This window comes from Centroberyx affinis, unplaced genomic scaffold (assembly GCF_046629955.1).
Source record: "Centroberyx affinis isolate AG114_WGS23_722 - 3 ecotype Tasmania unplaced genomic scaffold, CSIRO-AGI_Caff_v1 ptg006025l_1, whole genome shotgun sequence".
NCBI classification, from domain to species: domain Eukaryota; kingdom Metazoa; phylum Chordata; class Actinopteri; order Beryciformes; family Berycidae; genus Centroberyx; species Centroberyx affinis.
Window position 1 is genome coordinate 63,807 of NW_027283064.1, and position 23,207 is coordinate 87,013.

General features: G+C 41.4%; 2 protein-coding genes across 3 annotated transcripts; both read right to left on the reverse strand.

The window, feature by feature from the left end:
• Positions 1–506: 506 nt before the first annotated feature.
• LOC139638000 (zinc metalloproteinase-disintegrin-like atrase-A) lies at positions 507–11,352 on the reverse strand. The gene is made up of 24 exons (XM_071512011.1): positions 11,279–11,352; positions 10,642–10,745; positions 10,371–10,444; positions 10,134–10,209; positions 9,916–9,992; positions 9,308–9,515; positions 8,867–8,935; positions 8,712–8,774; positions 8,435–8,604; positions 8,269–8,350; positions 7,977–8,119; positions 7,628–7,814; positions 7,069–7,158; positions 5,350–5,548; positions 4,990–5,092; positions 4,517–4,685; positions 4,334–4,414; positions 4,138–4,222; positions 3,375–3,495; positions 3,112–3,271; positions 2,892–2,939; positions 2,699–2,749; positions 2,259–2,398; positions 507–2,129 (listed from the first exon to the last, which is right to left on the reverse strand). The coding sequence occupies exons 1-23, from the start codon at positions 11,313–11,315 to the stop codon at positions 2,270–2,272; spliced, it is 2,526 nt and encodes an 841-aa protein (XP_071368112.1). The 5' UTR covers positions 11,316–11,352; the 3' UTR covers positions 507–2,129; positions 2,259–2,269.
• Positions 11,353–12,105: 753 nt separating this feature from the next.
• tubgcp2 (tubulin gamma complex component 2) lies at positions 12,106–22,116 on the reverse strand. Of its 2 annotated transcripts, none has more exons than XM_071512025.1 (18): positions 22,048–22,116; positions 21,358–21,518; positions 20,849–20,977; positions 20,187–20,363; positions 19,558–19,717; positions 19,133–19,340; positions 18,628–18,827; positions 17,982–18,171; positions 17,571–17,716; positions 17,284–17,464; positions 16,612–16,792; positions 15,626–15,798; positions 14,559–14,687; positions 14,324–14,444; positions 13,846–13,989; positions 13,428–13,544; positions 12,984–13,147; positions 12,106–12,528 (listed from the first exon to the last, which is right to left on the reverse strand). In XM_071512025.1, the coding sequence occupies exons 2-18, from the start codon at positions 21,505–21,507 to the stop codon at positions 12,453–12,455; spliced, it is 2,646 nt and encodes an 881-aa protein (XP_071368126.1). In that variant the 5' UTR covers positions 21,508–21,518; positions 22,048–22,116; the 3' UTR covers positions 12,106–12,452. The 2 variants fall into 2 exon arrangements, with proteins under 2 accessions (XP_071368126.1, XP_071368125.1); XM_071512024.1 differs by having other exon boundaries at positions 13,368–13,544.
• Positions 22,117–23,207: the final 1,091 nt, after the last annotated feature.

Genomic DNA, 23,207 nt, shown 5'->3' on the forward strand with positions numbered 1-23,207 from the left:
CGTCTAATTTGTAAACATGGTTTTGAAATATGTAAAACAGTGTCAATAAATCTGTCTGTATTCTCTGTATTTGCTGGATGTTGTTTTCAATTTTTGTATGTGTACAGGCTGTGGAAACAAATTTCCTCTAAGAGGACAATAAAGAATCTATCTATCTATCTCTCTATCTATCTATCTATCTATCTATCTATCTATCTATCTATCTATCTAAATATATTGTCAAAAGCTCAATAGGATCAGTTGATGATTTAGGTTCAGGCTTCATCCCTTAGTTTCTAAGACTAAACTTACATCACTCTTACAATTATTGGACAGTAATGATCAATATCATGACCTGGCCAGCTAATTATTCAGTGTACATGCATGTTGTCTCAATACGCCTGTATGAATGCAGACAGTTCTGTGGTCTGTGACACATATAGACCTGTGTGTGGACAGGTATGCCAAGCTATCAGATTCCGATCAGAAAATCAGATTTGGCCTCCAAGTGTAAAGCCTACATGTGACGCAGATCGAATCTTTTTATTGTTTTGACATAGACAACTCATTTGGAATCTACTTGGTCGTTACCTGTTTCGACAGCCATGAAAACATCGGGTCTGTGTTACATTAATAAAAAATCACATGAGCGTTTATGAGCCAGTGTTAATGAAGCCTGTGCTGCAAACCCAGATGATGGGAGCTCACTCTGGGAGTCTGAGCCTGGTTGACAACAGCAGTCTGACTCATTGTTGGCTTCTCAGCCCATTTCCTTGAGTCACTCACTAGAGAGCAATAAATATGGATTGTTTACTGATCTAGACGTTCTTTGCTGGGCAGGACAATAGAATGCTCCTCAGTAAAAGCCTCTAACATGTTCTTTGATTCGAGGAAGAGTCATGAACATGAATCCGACTTCCTCAAATGCAACCAGTCATCATGGAAGTGGAGGCTACTGCACACACAATGAGTCAGACCTTACAGAGAAAAATTCAGAATCATTTTCATGGGTAGAAAGTCATAATTTGTTACGCAAAAACCCTAAATGGAGCTTTCTGAGAAGAACATAACAGATAAGAAATTCTTTGTTGTCATGTTTTGGTTCACACAGAAAAAGTGTGTAATCGGCTGATGCAACATGTGCATTTCATCATACTTTTGCAATAAAGTGCACTTGAGGACGGCCTTTTTTGTTCGTTGCAACAGCAGGCACACTCATGAGTATACATCAAGTTTGGATTCAAATCACCGTCACATAGATTATACATTCAAGCACTCATATCTAACATATTATAAACCATAAATCTGACAGTGACACCAACTAATATACCACTAATCAGCAATCAAATATACCACTAATATGCCACTGGACGGCAATCCAATCATTGTTGCGTGGCTAATTTTTTCAATGGACGCTCTAAAAAATCCTCTGCACTCCAACATATCTTATACATACATGTCATTATCTTCCGACGCATGAACCCCATGACTGTTGTGCTAGAAAAATATCAGTGCAGTATAAACAAGCGCTTGCGCCCCTAGGCTGTGACACTTCCCAAGGTCATACCCCCCCTGCCTGAACTAATAACAAACAATGGACCACAACAACACACAGGTCATGTGAACAGTGCAGAAACATTTCAACAAAGCCTCCCATACTGTATGTACCATTCATTAGTTTTCAAGTACTGAGTAAAGTAATGCAAAAAAAATAAAAGATTTTCATAAAAGGCACAGACTGGCTTTGAACACAATTAGCACAAACATTATATAAATATTCAAATGAAACACCGGAAGCACCGTTTCGCTCACCCTCATAAAAGTGCAATGAGACAACTTAACAAAGACTGTTATGTTCATTTCAAAGGGAGTTGTCAGGAAGGATAATTGAAAACACAGCACATGACAACTGCAGCAGCAGTTAACGTCAAGTTTTTCCCCCCCGAACCACTTTTCCACAGTAGCTGCGAGGTGCACAACCAAGACACACCAGTGTGGGTCTTTCATCAAAGACATTCTCCGACGTTTACTTAAGCCTTGGTCACGCAAGGCATCCTTAGGCTTTTAATACAAGGGGTGAACTTTCCAAAGTCCTTGGCTCCTGTGAATCATCGTTCTGATCCCCTTATCATGCCTCTTCCCGAAGCCTGCTGGAACATGAGAAAAAACAATTCAGATCAGTCTCTGAAATGGGCTTCTCTATACACACAACTACACAGTAAATGTCAGTATGACTAAAAATGCTACTTTGTCATTCCTACAAGGTAAAACCATTGTACCTTGGAGAATTTCATGTGAGTCTCTGAAACTTTGGCTTCACTGGGGGCACAGGAGGAGAACAGGGCTTGATTCGGGCGACTTCAGGAGGACTGGGCTTCACTGGAGGTACAGGAGGAGGATTTGGTTTGGCTGCCTTATGCTGAAAAGCAAAACAAGATCAGTTTTTAATTTGATCAGTCAATGTGTAGCCGCTACTTCTGTGCCTATCGTTCTTGGGGGGGGGGTTTGGGAGATACTGTGTTGCTTTTGATTTTATTGGGTTTTTATGTCTGACTGGTGGCAGCAACTGAGGTTCTGAACAAACTTTAACAATAAAAATGTTATATAGCCGCTAGTTCTCTCCTATACTGTATCCTTGACGTGTACTAATCATCTGCAAAGAGACTAAGGAGACCCGTCATGACTTCCTTCATTGCTTCTAGGCTCCAGCATGACTCACCTGCTTGTTATTCAGAGGCGGCAAAGGTTTCGATGGAGGTAGCGGTTTTGGCTGTGGTGAGGAAAAAAGAAAATGTCAAGATGTTTGTGTTTGCTTTTTCATTTCAATCACATACACATCATCAGTTTGCAGCCTGCAGTAAATAATGTAACAAGATTAAAAAAAAAAAAAAAAAAAAAAAAAAACAGCTTACCGGCTCAGAGTTAGAAGTTGCAGACACTGAAGACAATTTTGTTGGTGGCTGAAAAAAAAAAGGCATTGTGTACAATTTTTACTTTGCACTGACTGTGTAGATGCTATTTTTCAAATACTTCAGGCAATTCAGCTGTAACCCACCAACACATGGTTAACTTACTGACCTCTAACATGGATTTCCATAGCTACTAAACTTTTTATTGTTGTTGCATGCTTACCTGTGGAGCGGGTCTGCTTGGGACGACAGTAACAAACAGAGGGGTGCAGTCTTGCGTTGCTGTTGAATCCATGAATGTCGGCTGGCTGATCTGAGGTTTTTCCTTAACACTTAGCTCCTGGAACATCGGGTTCAGCTTGTCTGGAGCAGAATGGACTTTCCTGTGAACACAAAATTCACTTAATTGGGAAGTGGAAGCCCATACTGATATATGGCTGGTACACTCGCTATCAAACACAACAGTGTGAATCCACATCAAAATACCTTTTAGAGGTGTAGTTTTCCCTGTTGTTCTTTTTACAGCACATCAGTCCAGCAACCACTAGAGTGATCACCACGAGGATGGCCACTGCTGCACAGACTCCAGCTATCACCCCACTCTGGCCTGTAGACACAAGATATAGATAAGTAACTGACAATTACACAATTGCACAATTACAACTGCACTCTTTGTAAAAAAAAAAAAAACTCTATTGCTACGAGCAATTTATATGCACTGTTGTAAATTATTTTAGATATTGTATGCAGCTTTGTAACTTATTATAGGTTGAAGAAACTAAAGGCATCTAGTCTACTACCAGAAGATAAATAGTCCAGTAAGGAATTAGCTCAGATGGGATGCATACTGCAAGAGGAACCATTTAGCCACCAAATTTACCATTCCAGCCAAAGTAGTTACATTTTCAAGCTATTTCAGGTAAAGAAGATAAAGTCAGTACTGGAAAAGGTGAAACATCACACACTCAGTGAATCACATGTTTCTTTGTTTAAGCTTTCCGGTAAGCTTTACCAAAGAAGGGTTAGATCATGATTCAGTGCCCTCCTTTTTTCTGTACTGCTCACTGAGAGCTCACCTTCAAATAAAACCGATATGGGAATTTGCATGGGCCTCATTAGCAGCTAAATCTGATCCAAATGTTGTAGTTTACGTCCACACTTATCGACAGAGAATGTGTGATTTCATGAGATTTCCCTCCTTGTGATTCCGTCTGTCAGCAGAGACACTGAGTCCTGTACTGTACTGTACCTTGAGGCAAGTCTGCATACTGGACATCACAGTAAGGTGGAGCCCAGCCAGGATTACAGTGGCACTCCTTCTTGTGATTACACACCTAAAGATTAAATACAATAAAATGAGTGTAGTGATGAGTCAGTGCAATTGGGTCAAGAAGAGTCACACTGAAAGTAGTTAACTCATTTTAACACTGAAATAATTCACTCACCCCGTTGTTGTTGCATTTCTTTGCACAATCCTCCTTCTTTCCATAAACCGATGTATCCACGCATTTGTTGTCTAAGCAAACCTGCGCACAAAAAGAATGTCACTTTAGAAGATTTGGAGCAAAAATTTAAAATTCTACGTAATGCTCATGAACTCCATTTCCTCCCTGCTGAAAGTATACTACCTTGTTCGGTCCACATTTGGCTCCTGTAGGGACCATGTCAAGGTTTCTGGTCCGATCGTCATCCACAGCCACGAGGCATTTCCCCTTGCTGGGCACGTTGAAGACTGCCTTCTTTCCTGTGATGGAGTCACCCACTCCATCGCAAAATATAGATCCACACTTAAGATTCCTACCAGAGGGAAATTAAATTAAAGAACAGTTCAGAATCTGGCCATATTAGTCACATTGCACAAACTTGACAAATATAATGGCTTCTAACATAAAACATGCATATTTATATCCATTACATAATTTCATCATTCTCTTCATAACTGTAAATGTTAACTTCTCTTCAGCTGTATATGATGCACACAGTGTTTTCTCTACTGCCCTTGCAAACTGCATTTCAGGACAATAAATGGCATTGTGTCATACTGTGTGCCAGTGATACTGCAGGGACACTTTGTGGGTTTTGAAATTTTGATGAAACATACTGCAGAGTACAGCGGGTGTAGCCATATTTGTTCCTCCCACAGTGCGCTCCATCCTGGCCCCCTCTGTTCAGGTCAAAACAACCATCTGATCCGACTTTGGCCCCTAAAACCAGAAGAAATTCACAAGAAAGCGTCACAGGATGTTGGAGTTGTCATCATCTTTTGACATATGACTGACATTTCAATACACACTTCTGTTTGTGAGAGCGTTGTTCATTGTATTCTCTGTGTTCCCTTATGCAATAGAAATGTGCAGTAAGTTAGGTAATCTTTCTTGGAAGAGCCATTTTCACCATGTGACCTTGAAGCTCTCCTCAAACCAATAGAGTTAGACAACAGACAAACCAACAAACGAGATACCTGGTCCAAACAGCCTCCAGCAGTGCTGCTGATGTGTGGGACATTGACCATTGTAGCAGAAGCCCTGTCCCTGGTCATAGCAGGGTTTCCCGTTCATCTCAAAGCTGTCTTCTGGGCAACTCTCTGACACTCCGGTGCAATACTCAGGCAGGTCGCAGTCACTGGCAGACGACCTGCACACACTCCCAGCCTGTTTGATCTGTGGGTTCAGTGGCATGCAGGTGATTTAGTGAGAAAGAAGATGTTGGTCAAACAGTTTATATAATTCTCTTGTATATTTATATGGTCTTTAATGACTGGCACCACCTCTTCCAGTCCTTGAAACTGTCATTTGAGGAAGGATGTGGTGAGTTGCATGGGAATGCCAGGATATCACCCTCTGTTTCCTGTTATTATTGCACTGCTGCTGTTTCGCCCTGGTTGCTTAAACCACTCATCTGCCCTCTAAAGTGAGCCTAACCTTCTCCTGTTGCTATTTTCATGCCAGCAGTTCCCACCCAACAACAGGGTGTGTCTGTATGACTGGCTGGGATGCCTGGCGTATGTGCTGCACTGCATACTCCATCCACTGACAGTACACTTCAACTGGCTTGTTTAACACAGTCCAGAGGGTTTTTTTTTTCTAACTATGGGGTAGGACCTCTGGTGGGAACACTCATAGCAAGACTATGAGTAGGTTTTCATTAAGCTGGGTCCCAGGGAAAGATTAAATTCTCCAGCAGGGGCCACAAGGTTCTGCATGAAAAGAGAGATATCTGGAAGAAAACAGCTCAGCAGACTTCCGCAGAAGTTCATGTTGACCGGGTATTAACGGTAATAAACGGCTCTTGGTTTTGCAGCACTGTTATTTGCCGATAATGACCACACACTTTGAATGTGCAGTAATTTACTACTATTAACTTCACAAAAACCTCAGTCCGTTTCCACCCATATTGTGTAGTCATGGCTGCTAATGGTGGATAATGGGTTGGGATTAGAGATGCTTGGCTTTCATTGTTTTGAGTAGTGGATGGACAGCTGGATAGATGGATTGATGGATGAATGTCAAGACCATGGAAGTATTTTATAGGTCAAGACAGACAGACCAATATACATTTCCAGAGGTTTCAGCATTACTTGTGTGATGATCAGCTGCATTTGAAACCTTAACCAAACCCTATTTTCTAATAAGACCCTCCTTAGTCAACAAGTTGATTAAAACATTGTTAATACATGCTTTGGTTAAGCTAGAAGACTTATAGTATAAGTGCAACCAATCAAGCCAATTTTAAGAAAAGACAGCAAATAGAAGATGACCAATAGTGAGTCATTTTACATCACCGGAGATTTCTTTACCATTCAGTGATATCAGCCCTGTAAAAACTGTCTCCCAGATGTTAAATGCAGATATCTCTAAGGTGTGAAATGTAAATGGCTCCAGGTGTGACAGCTTTCCTGCCTCAAGACCCACAGGACATTATTCACCATGGTGAGTGATAGTGACTGACGATTTCTACCACAGAGTTTGAGTGGTATCAAATTGTGGATTTTCTGAAAATGGATGGGGAATGCCCACAAAGTTATAGTGTGTACAGACGTTCACTGTGCTGTTTTCAAGGCATTTTGTGCTGTGGTGTGAGCTAATTTTTACTTACTGAAAAGGTCTGAGAATGCCTGTTTAATAGCTAAAGCAAAGGATAATGAGTGCTGGGGAGCAGAGAGAGACGGGAGCTACAGTACCTGGCATTTGTCACAGCATTCCCCATGAGCACACTGGGCTCCTGCTGTCAGGCGGCAGGTCGAGGCATCACAACATTGGTTCTTGCATTCCTACAAAAGACATAAACCCACATTTATCAGGAAGGTTTTGTGACTTTTCAGCTGTGTATCCAATTACTCCTTGAACAGAGGAGTGGTGAAGTAGCAGTGAAGAAAAATCAGCCGTGTAACAGACTCAAATCAGATTCAAACCCAGGACACCCACACAAGCGATGGCACTGCCAAGAAGCCTGTCCCTGATAAGATGTGAGACTGAGCTCATATCACCATAAGAAATCTAATTTAATTAAAACTCTTTGCAGCCAAACTCCAGCTTGGGGTGTCTTGCATCACTACTACCTTTCCTCCTACTTTCTGCAACTGTGCACACATGAAACGAAACCAGTCAGCAAAAATGGAACCACCAACAGACAGACAAAATGCTATCTTCCCTGACCAGAGGATTTATTTAAACTTCCAAGGTCTCAAGAGGGACTAATCTGCTACAACCAGCTCCATTAGCCTCCTCTGTGAGGTTTACCTCCACGGTGCCACAGTCACACTCTTCTCCAGGGTCCAGAAAGGCGTTGCCACAGCGGGGGCCTACGTCGATGGTCCTGACAGAGCTGGGCTTCAGCAAGCAGCTGGGCCGAGCTCTCTCCAGGAATTCAGCAAGCTGCTCCTCACTGCAGCCGCTGAAAAACTCTGGGAACGTTTGACTTCCTGTCCTGCAATGTGACCCAAACAGCCTGTCACTTAGCTTAAATACTGTCTGTGTAATGAATGAATCTCTGTGTGGATGTGTTAATTCCAAGTGTACAAGACAAATATTAAAATACACCTTGTCAAATCTATAAACATCTAGTCTAATTTGCAGTGACATGCCCTACCTGAGCTTATCTGCCATTACACAGTTCCCACTGCTGAAAGATGAACCACACATGCAGTTTGGGGAATCATGGGACAAGCCGAAATTATGCCCCATCTCATGGGCAATGGTGGAGGCAAGGCCGATAGGGTTGTTGTGGTGATCCTGGGAGGAGGAGTGAAAAACTATTACTTCAAAGTTAGAAGAAAGCATCATGGAATTCCAATACACTCCCTTGAATTCCAGTTGTAACAAGGATATCATATAAAAAACAGGAAAATTAAGCTGTGTAAAGTAGAGGTTGTTAATTATACCTGATTGATTCCACCTGAATTTCCAGTACACATAGCAAACGTGTTTGCCAGTCCAACTGTATCACCATCAAAATCTATGCCGCTGTTGAAGACAGAAGTGTAATGTTAGGTCAAAATGTGACTGTGTTCTGTAGAGACCACTGCAGATTCAAAGATCGACACTCACGTCACGAACTGGGCATTGTCATGCTTTGCCCTCTTCAGAAGATCCACCTGGCGCCACAGGAGGAAATTGTCCAGAGTGGTTTCCGAATTAAGGTCAACATCAATGTAGTCTCTGTACGTCCAAATCTCCAAGCCCACCAGCATGATGCGAATATTCAGAGGTCGATACAACTTCAGTCAGAGAAGGAGAGTTTAGGAATGAGCTGTTAGCTAAGAGCACAGGTGGCACACAGCCAGGCAAATAATTTACAAAACATTAGGCTTGATTGAAAATCCACCTTGTCAACGTGATTTACAACTCCAAGAATCCGGGATTTGGTCTGGCTTCCATAACGTTTGTACTGAGTAAAAGAAAAGACAAATGTATGATCAGATTAACCCTTAACAAGAGAGGTGGAAGTTGTGCAATAACTAAATAAGCTGAGATATTTACTTCTGCATTGTCCACGACCACAAACAACTCCACAAACTGCTGTGGGCTGGCTGCGATAGGTTTACTCTTCTGAAAGGACACAGAGAAATACAGATTTAATACCTTATCTAATATCTTAATAATATCTAATATCTTATTGAAGGCAATATCTACATTAAAGGTGAATCAAAAAACACAGAGGAGCACAAAGGAAAACTGTGACTGTAACTTTACTTTGGTCATTTTTGTGAAACATCTAATACATCACTATTTCTTTCATTGTCTTCATCATTTAGTGATTATTATTTATTTAAGGCCCTTTTTGTAGATGTTAGTGTTTATGTATTCCCCCACCCTTACCCCTCAGATTTCTATCTATGCATTTTTAATAGCTTGAAGTTGTTTCAGTAATTTTCCCAGCTGAATGAGTTGAGTAAACCAAACCAAAGCCGTGGCACCCACCCAGGATCTGGACTTGAAGAGGCCAGAGAGGCGGGGGCCTCGGTCCTGGTCGTACAGGGTGAAGGTGGTGGAGGTGTTGGAGGAGGAGCCGCAGGCCGGCCTGCCGCTGACCCGCAGCCGCTCCTGTCTGTAGACCGCATGCTCACCGTCTTCACTGTCTCCCAGGGGCTCGATCAGGTAAACCTGCTGCCTGGCTCTCACAAAGCCACTACACACAGGAAACAAGCAGGGAGGACAGAGGCTTCATGTACAGCTATTTTTATGAAAAAAAAATAAAAACTTAGAAACAGCATAAACACAGTGTAAATCATAGGCTGGTAGCAGACTGGGTAGGGGTCTATGTTTAGGCCATAGATTTATTGGTTTAAATGTAAAAAAAAAAAAAAAAAAAAAAAAACGTCTAGTAATTAAAATAATGAAGTACAAGTATCAAAAGCTGCATTCCTGGGCTTCTTGAAAAAGTCTTCAACTAATTACCAAATAGCATGAAGTAGGCCTAACACATTTCACAAGAAAAGAAACGCAAGAAACTCAAAGCTAGATATAATTAAAGTGGAGAATTACAAAAAAGGAAGTTTCAAACTTCTAAAAAATCCCTGCAGACTTACCTAATGCCTGAACAAATTCCCACACTGACTGACGAGTCCTTCATGCCTTCAACATGACCGTGGTAATAGCAGTGCTCCTAGAGGAAATGCATTTATTAGAATAGTTATAATAATAATATAGCCTAATAATATATATTTTTTAAGCCCAGATTTAAAAGTATGGCAATAGTAATTAATGGGCAGCAATAAGATTTGAGAGTTTTAATATGAAATCTCACTTCATTTGGCGATCTTGTTACCCGTCTTCCGTCTTCTGAATAATGTGTTTCAATGTAACCTCCCCCAATAAGATTCCTATAAAATACAGATTTTAGAAAAAGTTATAACCTATTTTATTATTATTATTATTATCATAATTATTATTATACATGTTTGTTTCATCAATTTAAATACAATGGTGCCATATAGTGGATTTGAAATGTTGTTTAAAGAAATTATTTCCTAATTAATATTACCTATTTTTTTCAAGATGAATTGTGTGGTTTCTTCCTTCAATGGCCAACTCATACCGTATCGTATCAGGATAGCGCTGTAGAAATGATTTTTCATTAGTCATATGTCAACTATAATCGATTATTGATTGTAACAATTAGTCCAATTTGTATAGTAAATAATTGCCTATTATCTAAATGGCTCCACCGAGTTTAGACCAGAGAAAAAAATCAAATCAAATAAAAACAAAACAATCGACCAGATGTCTAGAATAAGTGTGATGAAGTTATGTACCTGGTTTTCCAGGCTCCTCTTGTCTCTCCTCGGGAGTCTCTGCGGTCTCACTACATCATAGCGCTCCACATCTGAGAGCATCCCGGAGCTCTGCACCAGCGACACTGCCACACAACAAGCAGAGGGGTTTATTCATATTTAAAGTAGATTAAACACTGTCAGTAGAGTCAACACTGGCTAATGGACATGCAATGTGATTAGCAGACTGTATCTGTTTAACAGACTTCAAGAAGTCAAATAGGCTCACGCTCTCAGATTTAGGGAATCTGTTTATTATTGGGATTCTGTTGAATAGTGCAGTTCAGTTTCTTCCTGTTTTTGCCATTTTACATGACAATAATGAAACGCTATGTCAACGCGGAATAAGTGTCATCCCCACGATGTGAGCCATAGTAAGAATATAGCCTACATTATCCCATGATGTTGCGCTCTCCTTGCACATTCAAATGTGATTAGAACATCAGTGATTTTTTTTCAAGTATTTTTGTCAAACAGCCAAAGAACTCGAGTATCTTAAGCACACTGATTTATTATAAGGACCCTGATAAGCCAAGACAATTTCCCTCTTTTTGACTAGCGGAAAACTCTTTTCGCATAATAAAAGTATGTCCATATAAATAAATAAATGTCAACCTACCCCACGTGAGCCACAAAGCGAATAAACTAGATCCCATGGTGATGTGCTCTCCTTGGGCACTGGCACTAGAGTAATCCAGCTCCAATGTGAATTATCAATGCCAGATCTTCCGTTGAAGCCCCGCCTGCTGTCTGCAGCTGTCCGGTAAACTGACGTACAACCCTTATCACTACCTCACACATTGCCGGAAAGCTACAGAGTCACGAAAGCTCGTATAAAAAAAATAGGACTTCCTGTGAAAACTTTCAAAATGAAATCCGTATCGCTTTTGGGTGTCATCAAATACGAGGCTTTGAAGCGATACTTTGTTTGTCCCCCCCCCCCCCGTGACAAATTTCACGCTTTTATTTTGAAGGCGGGTTCGTTATATTTCCGGTATTACTCTGGCTGCCTCTAGCTAGCTTGCCGCTGTCAGACAGCAACAGACGGTCTTTGGTATCCAAGAAAGAGGTTTCACTCCTGTGTACTTCAGTCTTTGCTTAAATCCGAGAGTCAACGAGTGTCTGTCACAGTCTATGGTCACAGTCGGTCATGTTTTTTTTCTGAGAAGCTTGTTTGAAATGTCAGTAAAAAAACAAAAAAATAGTTTAGCAGGTGCTCCTGTTTCACACATACCTAGTAGCCTATAGTGATTTCTGCTATCAGTAATGAATAATCATGAACGGTTACATAACCGCTGCTCTATGCACTCTCTACTTAGTCTGCCGGCTGACTATTCATCAATATTTTACCCCTAGACAGATGATTTACCCCCATACTGTTCCACTCTAATGGAGTTAAGTACAGCATCTTTGGTTCAGACAGAAGGATGGGGTCTAAATGCATTTAGTAAAGTACTTTATTAAACAGCAATACAAACATAAATCATTGTCATAAGGTACAATAAGTTACCCACAAGGAGTGTCATGTTGTACATTTTCCAAACAGTTCTTAAAATTTACATTTGGGGCATTTTAATGAAGCTGCAAATGTTAGACAGTAACTCTTACATTTCATACATTACATACTATACATACACTGAAATATCAGCTCCTTGAACCAACAGCCATTTACTTGGACAGGAATGTCTCTATGGTTATCATCTGGGCGGTTGGTATTGGACTGATGGGCAGACATGAGGAAAGTAAGTTGTTATTGCTGAGTGACCATTTATAAACACAAGTGTAACAACATGCTACACTGCTGCTTTCTGACTCCTCTCTATGGCCATCTTCTCCAGGCGCTCAGTATAGAAACCATTGAAATCCAGCCTGTGAAATTACAAGAAGTGTGTTAGCATTCATATTCATATCAAACCAACACTTACAAATGTTTAGAAAGATCTTAAGAATATTTTCTATCAGATTTGGGCCAACTATGTTGAATATAGTGTAAACATTTGGAGGGAAAAAAGAGGATTTAATATTTGGCACCTTGTATTACATACACATAAAGCAGCTCAAATATTTGAAACCATTTTCAAGCATATTTTAATCAGGTCTGGGTTGTGTAGTTACAGTGCTATATTTATTCGTACTGACAACATTTTTTTTGACATGTTTGCACAGTTGAACGTTTCATAAAACATGGACATTTTGAAGCTATGTAGGTGGGCAATTTTGCCATCGGTCACGACCGAAAGTATAGCTTTACTATATTTAACCAATATTACTTATCACCATTGCCTACTGTATCATCACCTTTTAGTGCATTTGAACAGACGTACCTGTAGATGATGTTGATCATGCTGTGCTCACAGTCGTTGGTGCTGTAGATGCTGAGCTTGTCCAGCAGGTCCAACAGCAGTGTGCTGAAGTTGCTGTCAAACTTGCTGATGGTGGCCTCAAAGCCTGCGTCCGACTGAAGGGCGTCCACATGCTCAGCCAGAAACTACAGGAACAACACAGTGAGGAGGGACACACACAGATAATGAAAAACATGAAAACCAAAAGCTACAGCATTCCTATGTGATACATTGGAGACATGCGTTCAGATAGTTGTTCAATAGTTCAAATATTTTGTTTGTTTTGAGTGCAATGTTAATGTTCATTTTCATGATATCTGAAGAGGGTAGAAGGTAGAATCTCTCTCATACAATACACAGTCATACATAGTGAAGTATCAGTTTCTTGGAGGGGGGCGGGCCAAGGTCCCGGGCCTGTGGGAGTACCTTTGTGGTCAGCTTCTTCTTCTCTGCCTCCTCAGTGCGTTCGCTCTGTGTGGGAGGCCCCTCCATGGTGCCGTGCTCCAGAGAGAGGCGGTCCAGCCTCATGCTCTGGGTGAAGCGCTGCGGCAGCCAAGACAGAAGAGCTTACTAGAAACCTCTGGAATTTGGTAATTTGATTTTCTTGAGAGTGGGCTGCTCAAATTCTTTCAGTATTCTGTTACTTTTTTCAGATAAGCAGAAAACAGCAGAGAATGCGGCAACGTGGTTTGAAAAATCAAGTGTGCAAACTAAAAAGAATATGAAATAGGATAGGAATATTTTGAAACATGCTGGCGTCAAAAGCCAGGTGCAGAAACAACTTGTTGGATTCTGCACTGACTAAAACAATTTAATTTCATTCATTCAAGTCCCGTCCACGAACCTGCATGCAGTTGGTGAACATGACACAGACGGACATGAGCTTGGAGAAGATCTTGAGGAGCTCGGGGTTGGTCAGCATGCAGTCCTTCAGACAGTTGTCCAGGAAGCTGGTGTGGTGGCAAAGCACGTCATCAATGTTCGATGCCTGGGGAGAGGAGAGGAAGACTGCCAGCATGAAACACTAAACAGAACCACATTCTTTTCTAGATCCTGTGTGTCTCTCTTTCAATGGCCTGTCAGTGTCATTTCCTCTAACCACGCCTCCCTCTCAAAATGCATTGGATAAGAACCGGGCCACACAAATACAGCGACAATACATCATCATAGGCCGAAGGGACAGTGAAAACCCATGGCTGATACTGTAGTGACCGTCAGCTGGCTGCGCTCTGATCAGACAAAAGGCCATTGACTGTATGAATACCAATGATCTCAGCGAGTGATGAGGACAGGAGAGGAGACACTTGGTCTCATTCACTCACTGATTTCAGGTTGTTCTCCATGACGTGCCACGTGGGCTCCATCACCTCAAACATCATGTAGTACTGGATGTTCTGCACAAAGTTCAGCATGCGCTGCCGGAGCGCAAACGCTGCAGCAAACCTATGTACAGGAAGGTAGGAAAGGGTGAGAAGGAACATCACTTGAATGAACAAACAGAAAGAGGATGCTTAATCGTCACGCCTAAAAGTCTAAATTAGGTCAAAGACGACTCACCATTTAGCAGAGTGTAAGGAGTACTGCCTGGCATCTTTGTTGCTGATCCACACGTTGCACAGCAGCCTCTCGACGTGTTTGCAGTAAAACATATGTCTGAACAGCATCTGGTATCTCGTCAGTGCTTTCCTGGAAAATGAATATATACAATTAGTATCACAGATTTTTACTCAAAAGTCAAAATACAACCAAAAGAATCACATCCACAGCTCTTTGCATAAAATAAACTTGTATCAGTTAAAAAGTGAATATAATTTTGTGTATCTGTGTCCTTTGTTCTCTGTAAAGCAATTTGTAGCAAATCTGTTTGTTACAAAGAATGAAGAGTGAAGAGGAAGAATGCATAAATTTGACTTGACTATACTGCTCTATGAATACCAGTATGAGTAATACAAAAGATTACTATCATCAAAAGATCATTATCATCACAAACATCACATAGCAGTAATGCATACTCTTGCAGTTTCATTTATTGATTTTATGACCAGTTAGTGGAAAGAATACATATTTAGCACACTGAAGTTGTATTTCTAACTATTTAAAGGGGCACTATTATAGGGATAAATATGTTCCTCTATTTTTACAGGCATATGATCAAATATGTTTAATGTAGACATTGTTAAAATGTGATTTTGTTTGAGTGGTAAAATTTAAAGTTACTGCATTTTCAAAACCCTGTTTTACAGCTGATTTTAGACTAACTCCAGTCAACGCATCAAAACTGGACTTGGCCTTGATTGGCTCCCTCACTAAACAATTGCTAAAATCCTTCCAATCTGGCAAGTTTGCAGCATTTGAACTGGAAAGCCTCAGATCAGCAAGTTCGCCTCATTTGAATTAGAGGAGCCGGTGTTGTCGACCAATCAGGATCCAGTATTGTGACTGTTCTGCCCGAGAGGACTTAGTCTTCAAATCCATTCAATAAATACCCTTTTAACTAAACTATATTTATTTGCAAAACATCACAAAGAACATTCTTCTTATCCTGAGCCATAGTAGCTTTGAAAACAAAACGGAATAATCTGGGACCTTTAAGTGAAGTAAAACTATTGGCAGCAGCATAGAACCTGTTGATGATGAGCGACAGCGGCCATTTGACAATGTAGTCGAAGGAGAAGGCCTCCAGGCCGCTCAGGGCCACCTCTGTGGGGTCTGCGTTGATGATGGCCTTCTCCTGCTTGGTCTCGATGGCCAGCACCCGCAGCAGCTGGGTGATGACATCATGGGGCATTAAGTCAATCTGTGGAAAGAGAAGAGGAAGCTTGATGAACATTATAGAGTATGAGACAGCATGACACATCAAGCCTGAGATCAGTCTGGGGGGGGGGGGGGGGGGAGGAGAACAATGGTGTATCAGGGGAAATAGACAGTTTCATCACTCTGAGGCAGAATTGATCATACTGTATATTTGAGTGATATAGGATTCCAAATTTGTCCCAAGCAGGATTAAGTACAGCAACTTATTTATTGTGCTTGAATCCAGAGCATAGTTCATTATCAGCTGAGGGACATTTAGTATTTACACAAGGACAAAAAGTATTCTACTGCACACAGAAAACTTTTTAAAATATTTAAATATATTTAATGTATCTATACGAGTGTATCAGAATACGTTGAAACATCTTTAACTAACAGACTTCATCAGGTTCATATTATTGTCTGCATTCATCCGTCTGTACTGCTTAACGGATAGCTTTTACAGTTTTGTGTTATTGGTTTCATTGTGCCAGACAAGATCAATCAACCACAGAAAAATGACTGAATCCAATAATTATTCAACCCAGATTTGCATGAATTGGTGAACTGCACTTAATGTGAATCCCTGACAGGAGAATTACTCTTCTCCACTGTGACCAGCAGATGGAGCTGTTGAAACAAACGCAGCCATGATGGAAGGCTACATACACCATTTGGTCAACGCTTTTTTGGCAATTTGCAGCACCGCAAGCGGATTTGAGTTTTTGTGTGAGTGGTCCAATGCACCCAACCCTGGCAGATTTAGTACTTTGAGTTTTATCGAGCTACACAGAACTCCAGGTTGACTTCCGCCTACCTTGAGGTCATCTTTAAAGGGGTCTGTGTTGGCTGTGCTCATCCTGAGAGCCAGCTCCAGAAGAGCTTCCAGTCTGGGAGGCACAATGTCATCCACCGGCTTCTTCAGCTCCTCCTCTGTCAGGTCCATGAAGTGCACGAAGAAATCACCTTTGTCCATCAAAAAGTAGTGCTTGATCGATCTAGGAGAAAGAACGCAGGCCCAAACATTCTTAATATATTTAAGAATTAAAGTGAGGACAGACAGAATAGGAAAGAGAGAACAGGATGACAGGATACGGCAAACCACAAACATACACACAGCCTGAAGGGATGTCTCATGATCTCTCCCACAATCCAAAACACACACACACACACACACACACACTCAGTCAATTCAAGCCTGTGCAGTTACAGTGTGTGAGCAGCTTCCAAGAGCCCACTAAAGCAAGCAGCCTCATATCCAACTATAACATCCATCACTTTTTGGGATGGCATCCTTGTGGTCTGTCGGATAAACCCATGCCATCATGGCTTTGAATTCAGTACACAACATTTGTCCCCCCCACACACACAAACCCTCTCTCTTATCTTTCCGGTCACTCCTTCATAGTAATTCAAATGTAAAGTATGTACAAACGCCATAAAAAATAACTTTTTAAACAACAAACAAAAAACAATCTTTTGTCTTTACCTGAGACGTGAAACCAGCTCCTTCTCTTCCATCAGAAAGTCGAGGAGGACCTTGCTGGCGTAGTTGTAGGCTTTCTCTATCTGCTCTACATAGGCTCTCTCCTTCAGTGTGTACAGCACCTCCTTAGCGTCGGGACAGGTCACATCACGGCCACACTCTCGCACCACGTTGAGGTATTTTCCTATGGAACCACAGCAGAAATAAAAAACACACAAAGATTTTCTTTCTTTAAGAAAGGGATAAAGGCCTTTGTAATCTTTTACATATGCTGTTGATTTTTTGTTTACCTGTGCTTAATATTTTGTCTGCCATTTTCTGTAGATAGGAGGGAATCCGGTGCTGTACAATCGTATATCGCTGATCCCAGTACTTGTCGTTGTAGTCTTCCTGAATCTTCTCTTTCTGCAGCTCATGTTCTTCAACCATGAACTCACTGTGCAGAAACAAAACATTGACACACAGGATATTCAATTAGATGCAAACAGAATGTGAATAAAGTAGGAGACAGGTGCATTTTCAAGCCTGATGATAGAGTATTTTAATTGATTTTTATTTGGGCTTTGAAAAAACATATACAGATATATGCTTATTCAAATATTCAAATGTATGGCACAAACCAGAGGATGCCATGCCAAAGTATTGACAGACAGTCACTTTGACATCACGTGTGTTCTCCTGTGACAAGAGAGCAACTGCACCTGTATGGGTCCCTGATGATGCCCCTGTAGATCCACTTCTCTAGGATTTCAAAGTAAGGGACGCTGGCTGCTTTGGTGAGGTAGAGGCACAGCTCCTGAGCCTGGTTGTCACCGGTGTAGTTGAAGGTGCGATCATGGAGAAGGCTCAGTGTTGACCCACCCATACAGTCTCCTTTGTCCACTGAGGAGGCTGTGGGGAAATTGAATAGGTATCAAAAGCTGAAAAAAACAGGACAAGATGATTCATTCTACAGATACCCACTGTGTGAAAATATTGGCCCCTACTCTTGAAATGATTGGTGACATGAAAGTAAAACTCATAATGGGATATTATTGTTTGATATGATGTTATTAGCTATCTAAAGACGTTTGCTCATAAAAAAGTAACAGTTTAGATGATGCCATCATCTGTATTTTTTAAATACTCAGGCAGGTATCAATATTTTTGGGATGTTTTTTGGAATAAACATCTCATAACAACTATCATAGAATGCCATTTTCACTAGCAACACTTTCTTTGGCACTGATTGAATTTAAAACCACAAATCCTAGAGCGAACATTCATACATCACCAGCGTCACCATCACAAACAACCTGGTTAGAAATACCAAAGACAAAAAAAAGTGAGTCGAGTTCAGAGTCTTACCAATGGAGGCCAGTATCTCCATGGTCCTCATAGTGGGCTGGATGTAGAACCAGAGCTTCTGCAGGGAGAGCATGCCCTGCCGGTGCAGGTGCTCCAGCTGAGTGACCAGGATCAGATACTCCTTCATCAGGGTCCGCATGGCCGCTGTCAGGGCGTGGTTCACCTGGCCGTACTCAAAGGACGACTTCTCCTCAATGAATCTGAGGGACGAATACAATAACATACAAGCATATAATCATTATTCCTCTACGGCACTCAGATATGTATGAAAATATGCTTGATAGGACTTCCAAATACTTGAACTACTTCAGGTATGCTTCATTTAACTCGCCCGACACTTTAACAATCACAAAAGATTAAATACATCAAGCACTGTGTGTGTGTCCATTTTTATACAGATATATGTTAAATAATATTCAACTACTATGTCCAGGCATGATGGTAATGATGGATTGCGTCAGGGTCTGTTCAATCCACCTTGATTCTTGAGTGCCAGTCCACTCACCGTGTTATAGTGGAGTAGTATGATGCGACCGGCAATATCCGATTAACCAGCTCCTTGACGGACATGTCCAGAGTCGGATCAACAATGAAGGAGCGGTTCTGCCTCCCCAGCACAGGCTGGGCGGTGATGTCTCTCCCATCGACTCCAGTCAGCACAAACAGCAGATCCTCCACCAGAGCTTGTTCCTGAGCCGCCAGGGGCAAAGTACCTGACCACAGATATGAAACAGGTTAACACTATAAAAAAGAGTATACAGTAACAAGTCTAAAGATAACTCAAGAACTTGAAGAGGGAAGCACACTTTTTTTAAAAACTGTAAAGACTTTTTGTGCAATGGATGAAACAATATGAGAGGAATATATTGATGGTATCTAGTAATAGATTAGATACTAATGCAATTGAAGTGAATTTGAAAAGTGACCTACCAATGGCCACAGCTGGCTCTCCCACAGGGGTGGAGCCAGTGATGAAGTCTCCTATGAGAGCAGGACGGTCGTACACCCAGTTAGGAAACACCGGGTTGGGCTGGGTGGGGTTCTTCTTGTTGTGTCGGTCCCTCAGCATCTTCCGTGTGACTTCGGCAGACTGCAGGCAAATTCACCACACGAGGCACATGAATTTCAATAGAGATCACAAGCAGAGTCTGCTTCACTGAGGGTTTATTAATCAATTTCCATGACTTTTGCATGACAAATAACTAATTCTATAACCTGCTTTGTATGTAACATTTGGGACATTAGTAATCAGGAAATTTGTTTTAATGATAATGATTGATCTACCGGCACTTAATTTTTTCCCCCCAACTGGTCAATCATTTATGAACAAATTTCTATGACTTTCCCAAAGCTGTTTGGACATGCATTACTTCACATAACTTTTCCAGGCCTGGGAAACACAATTAACTTATTTCTACATTTTCCCTTTCTGTTGCTGGTTCCAATATGAAACTTGCATGTCTTTGTCTCTTATCTATGCATTTCTTTCAACCCTTCCCACAATTTCATGTTCCACCAAAACTTTCTTGATCTACTGCCTCTCAGTGTGAAATGCCGACCTGTGGGACGTTGGAGCTGGCCGTCACATTGCCGAGCTTCTTACGCAGTTCATCCAGTTCCTGCATGGACATCTTGGTGCTGGTCTGAGGAAGACTGTAACTGGTGGTTGTGGTTGCAGTTGTGTTCGCCGACGACTCTGACCTCTCCTTGGCATTCTGCTGCAGACACTGGAGTGTCTGGGGAAATACCACCACAAAAAAGGGATTTGTGTGATGATGTGATGAGAAAGGATACCTCGTAGTCAAATGGTTCACTGGTGAGTTCTACAAGGCAGTTTACTTGACAACTCCTGTTTTTTTCCATGTAACATTCTCACTTTGGCCTGAGAGTAATCTATAGACAACATGGAATTTAAATCCATGGATTGGTTCTCTGGTAACTGCCATACAAACATCAGCAAAATCACTTTAATGTACATTATAATAGCAAAATTATTTGATGTTTGTGTGGTAAATTCCATAGAGCTAAACCATGCATTTCAGTTTCACTTGGCTCTTAGACTACTCTCACACTAAAGAGCCATAGGTCTATCACATGAAAAAACAGGAATTATCCTTTAAAAATAAAACAAATTCCATATCAATGAAAAAGAAACCAACTTCAATCACACCACTTATAGGAAACAAGAACAGGTAATTATCAGCTTGGAAATTACTTTTACCTCTTTATCCTCAGTGAGCTTGGACAACAGATAGACCAGAGGGTCGACGTTGCGCACATTTTTAGACTTGAGCTCATCATACTTCCTCAAGAAGTCCTCAGGCGTTTTAGAAAACTCTGCTATTTTTACCTGTAAATGACAACTCACAACAATCAATCAACACACAACAGCCAGCAACAGGAGAATAATCACGTATATCACAACAACGCATCCATTTCCACAAGCATTCAAACCAGGGGTTCTTTAAACCTTTTCAGCCCTGGCACCAAATTTAGTCTTGCACTGGGACCCAGGCCTGGACACAGAAGTAACAGGCCTGGTTTCTGGCCCACAGTTCAAGACCAATAGTAGCAGGTTTTCATTCCAGCCTCTCTCTAGGCCAGGTGTTTTCGCTAATTAGTTACCCCTTTCTGATTGAAGGTGTGCAAATCAGTGAAATCAGCTGGTGTAGTGTTGGTTGGAATAAAAACATAATTGAGAACTACTGATCCAGACTCTTTCTTGCCCACCTTGGCGCTGTGAGCCGAGACTGTTGTGGTGACATAGGGCGTCCTGTGCTTCTGCAGTAAGTCTATGTAGCCCTCTGCTCCATCACCTCCTCGCACATGAAGCAGGCTGAGCAGCTCGTTCACATCATGGTGTATCCTAAACTCACTCATGGCTCAGGCAGCTGAAATGACAACAAGGTTATAGTCATAGACAGGGGGAGAATGCCTATACTTCCATCACTGGAGATATCTACATCTACATTGCTTTAGTGCTACTTGGTTAATACTGCCTAACATTACATGCAGCTGAGTTCATACATTAATTTGCACTTGTTTGATCCAATTCCTTTGCAATGTTTGCCATCACTGCACAGGCAGATCTAGTCGTGAAGTTGCCAAATCTCTGCTGTGCCTGACTCTAAGTGGTGTAATATCTTCACAAGCCCTGCAACATCCACTCCCTGACGTGCATGCTTCAGGGTGATGCTGAGCTGAGCTGAACTTACTGACGTTAGCTAGCTAGCTAACTGGATAGCAAGCTGCCGTTAACATTAGGCAAGATGACCGAGCCTGGAGAAGAACATGCTAATTGAGTAGCTAGCTAGCCTACTCCACCAGAAATACAACACCAACTAAACAGCTATATTGACGGAAATCAGTGAAATATTTCTCAGCCCTATCACAAGGCTAAGCCCCGTTTTAGCACTTTACCTGCCAGTCCAGTAGCCTACAGTACAGTATTGTAGTCCCACAACACCAACGCGCCCACTACTGTTTTTCTTCTTCGACTGTATTTTACGGCAGACTGGACGCTGTGATGGTGTAATGCTGCCCTCCACAGGTTAAATCTAGCATTACACCGTTGTTTCTTCGTAGTGACCAGTTTCTTTGTGATTCTGCAATAATGATTTCCAATACAGTTTTCAATGAATACACAATTAGACCAAGCCCAGGTTTGAGTTTATGTAGGTGCCGCTCTTTTCTTCGTCTGTTCACACATGGTGGCTATCACTGCTCATGTTATATATCCGGTTCTTCTTCTTTTCATTCCAAACAAGCCGCTGTTGCAGCTACAAGAAACGTAAAACACATCACTTCCCATGCAACAGAGGATTTTTTCCCTGGATACACCTACCAGACACTGGCTGTTAAGAACAACAAATGTAGCAAATGTAAAAGCTTTCATGACCTGGGTAAATGTTTAATCACCATTATGTTATATCAGTCGGCAATAGAGAGGAGGAAACGTAATGAATTTATGTGAAAATGTAACAGATTATTCCTTTAATAATCAATACATCCATTTACAGGGAGCCAGTGAAGAGGGAGCAAAGATAATGTTCATGTTTTCTGGTTCCCATAAGTACTGCACCTGCTGAGTTTCTAAGTGTGGAGTTAGAGCAGTTGGAGAGTAGCCTAATGCATCGCCCGTAGATAATTCTAGTGGAGACAAAAGCATTTCAATAGTTTACTAAGACAGTAAAGGAGATGAGATGCCTAATTCTGGAGATATTTCTAACCCAAGTGTACAGTATCAAGATGCCAATTTGGTGCCTTTTGTTTTGTAATTTTGGTGAAGCCACAAAGGTCGAGGGTAGTCCAGGGTGTAGAGGGAAGCTTGTCTGTTAAGCAGTTTATTCATGTATTATCAGAGGGAATGTCTAGGCTGCAGAGAGAGCCGGGGAAAGCATTGAAAAACTTTGGAGCGCTGCTGGAGCTGATTGGCCAACTGAGTGTTAATTCAAATGAGAGAGACTGAGAGAAAAGTGAGGAGAAAATGGTCAGATAGAAGTGGGCATTTGCTGGAGCTGGTTAAGTTCTTCATATCAACACTGTTACAGAGGACTGAATCTAGGATGTGACACAAATTA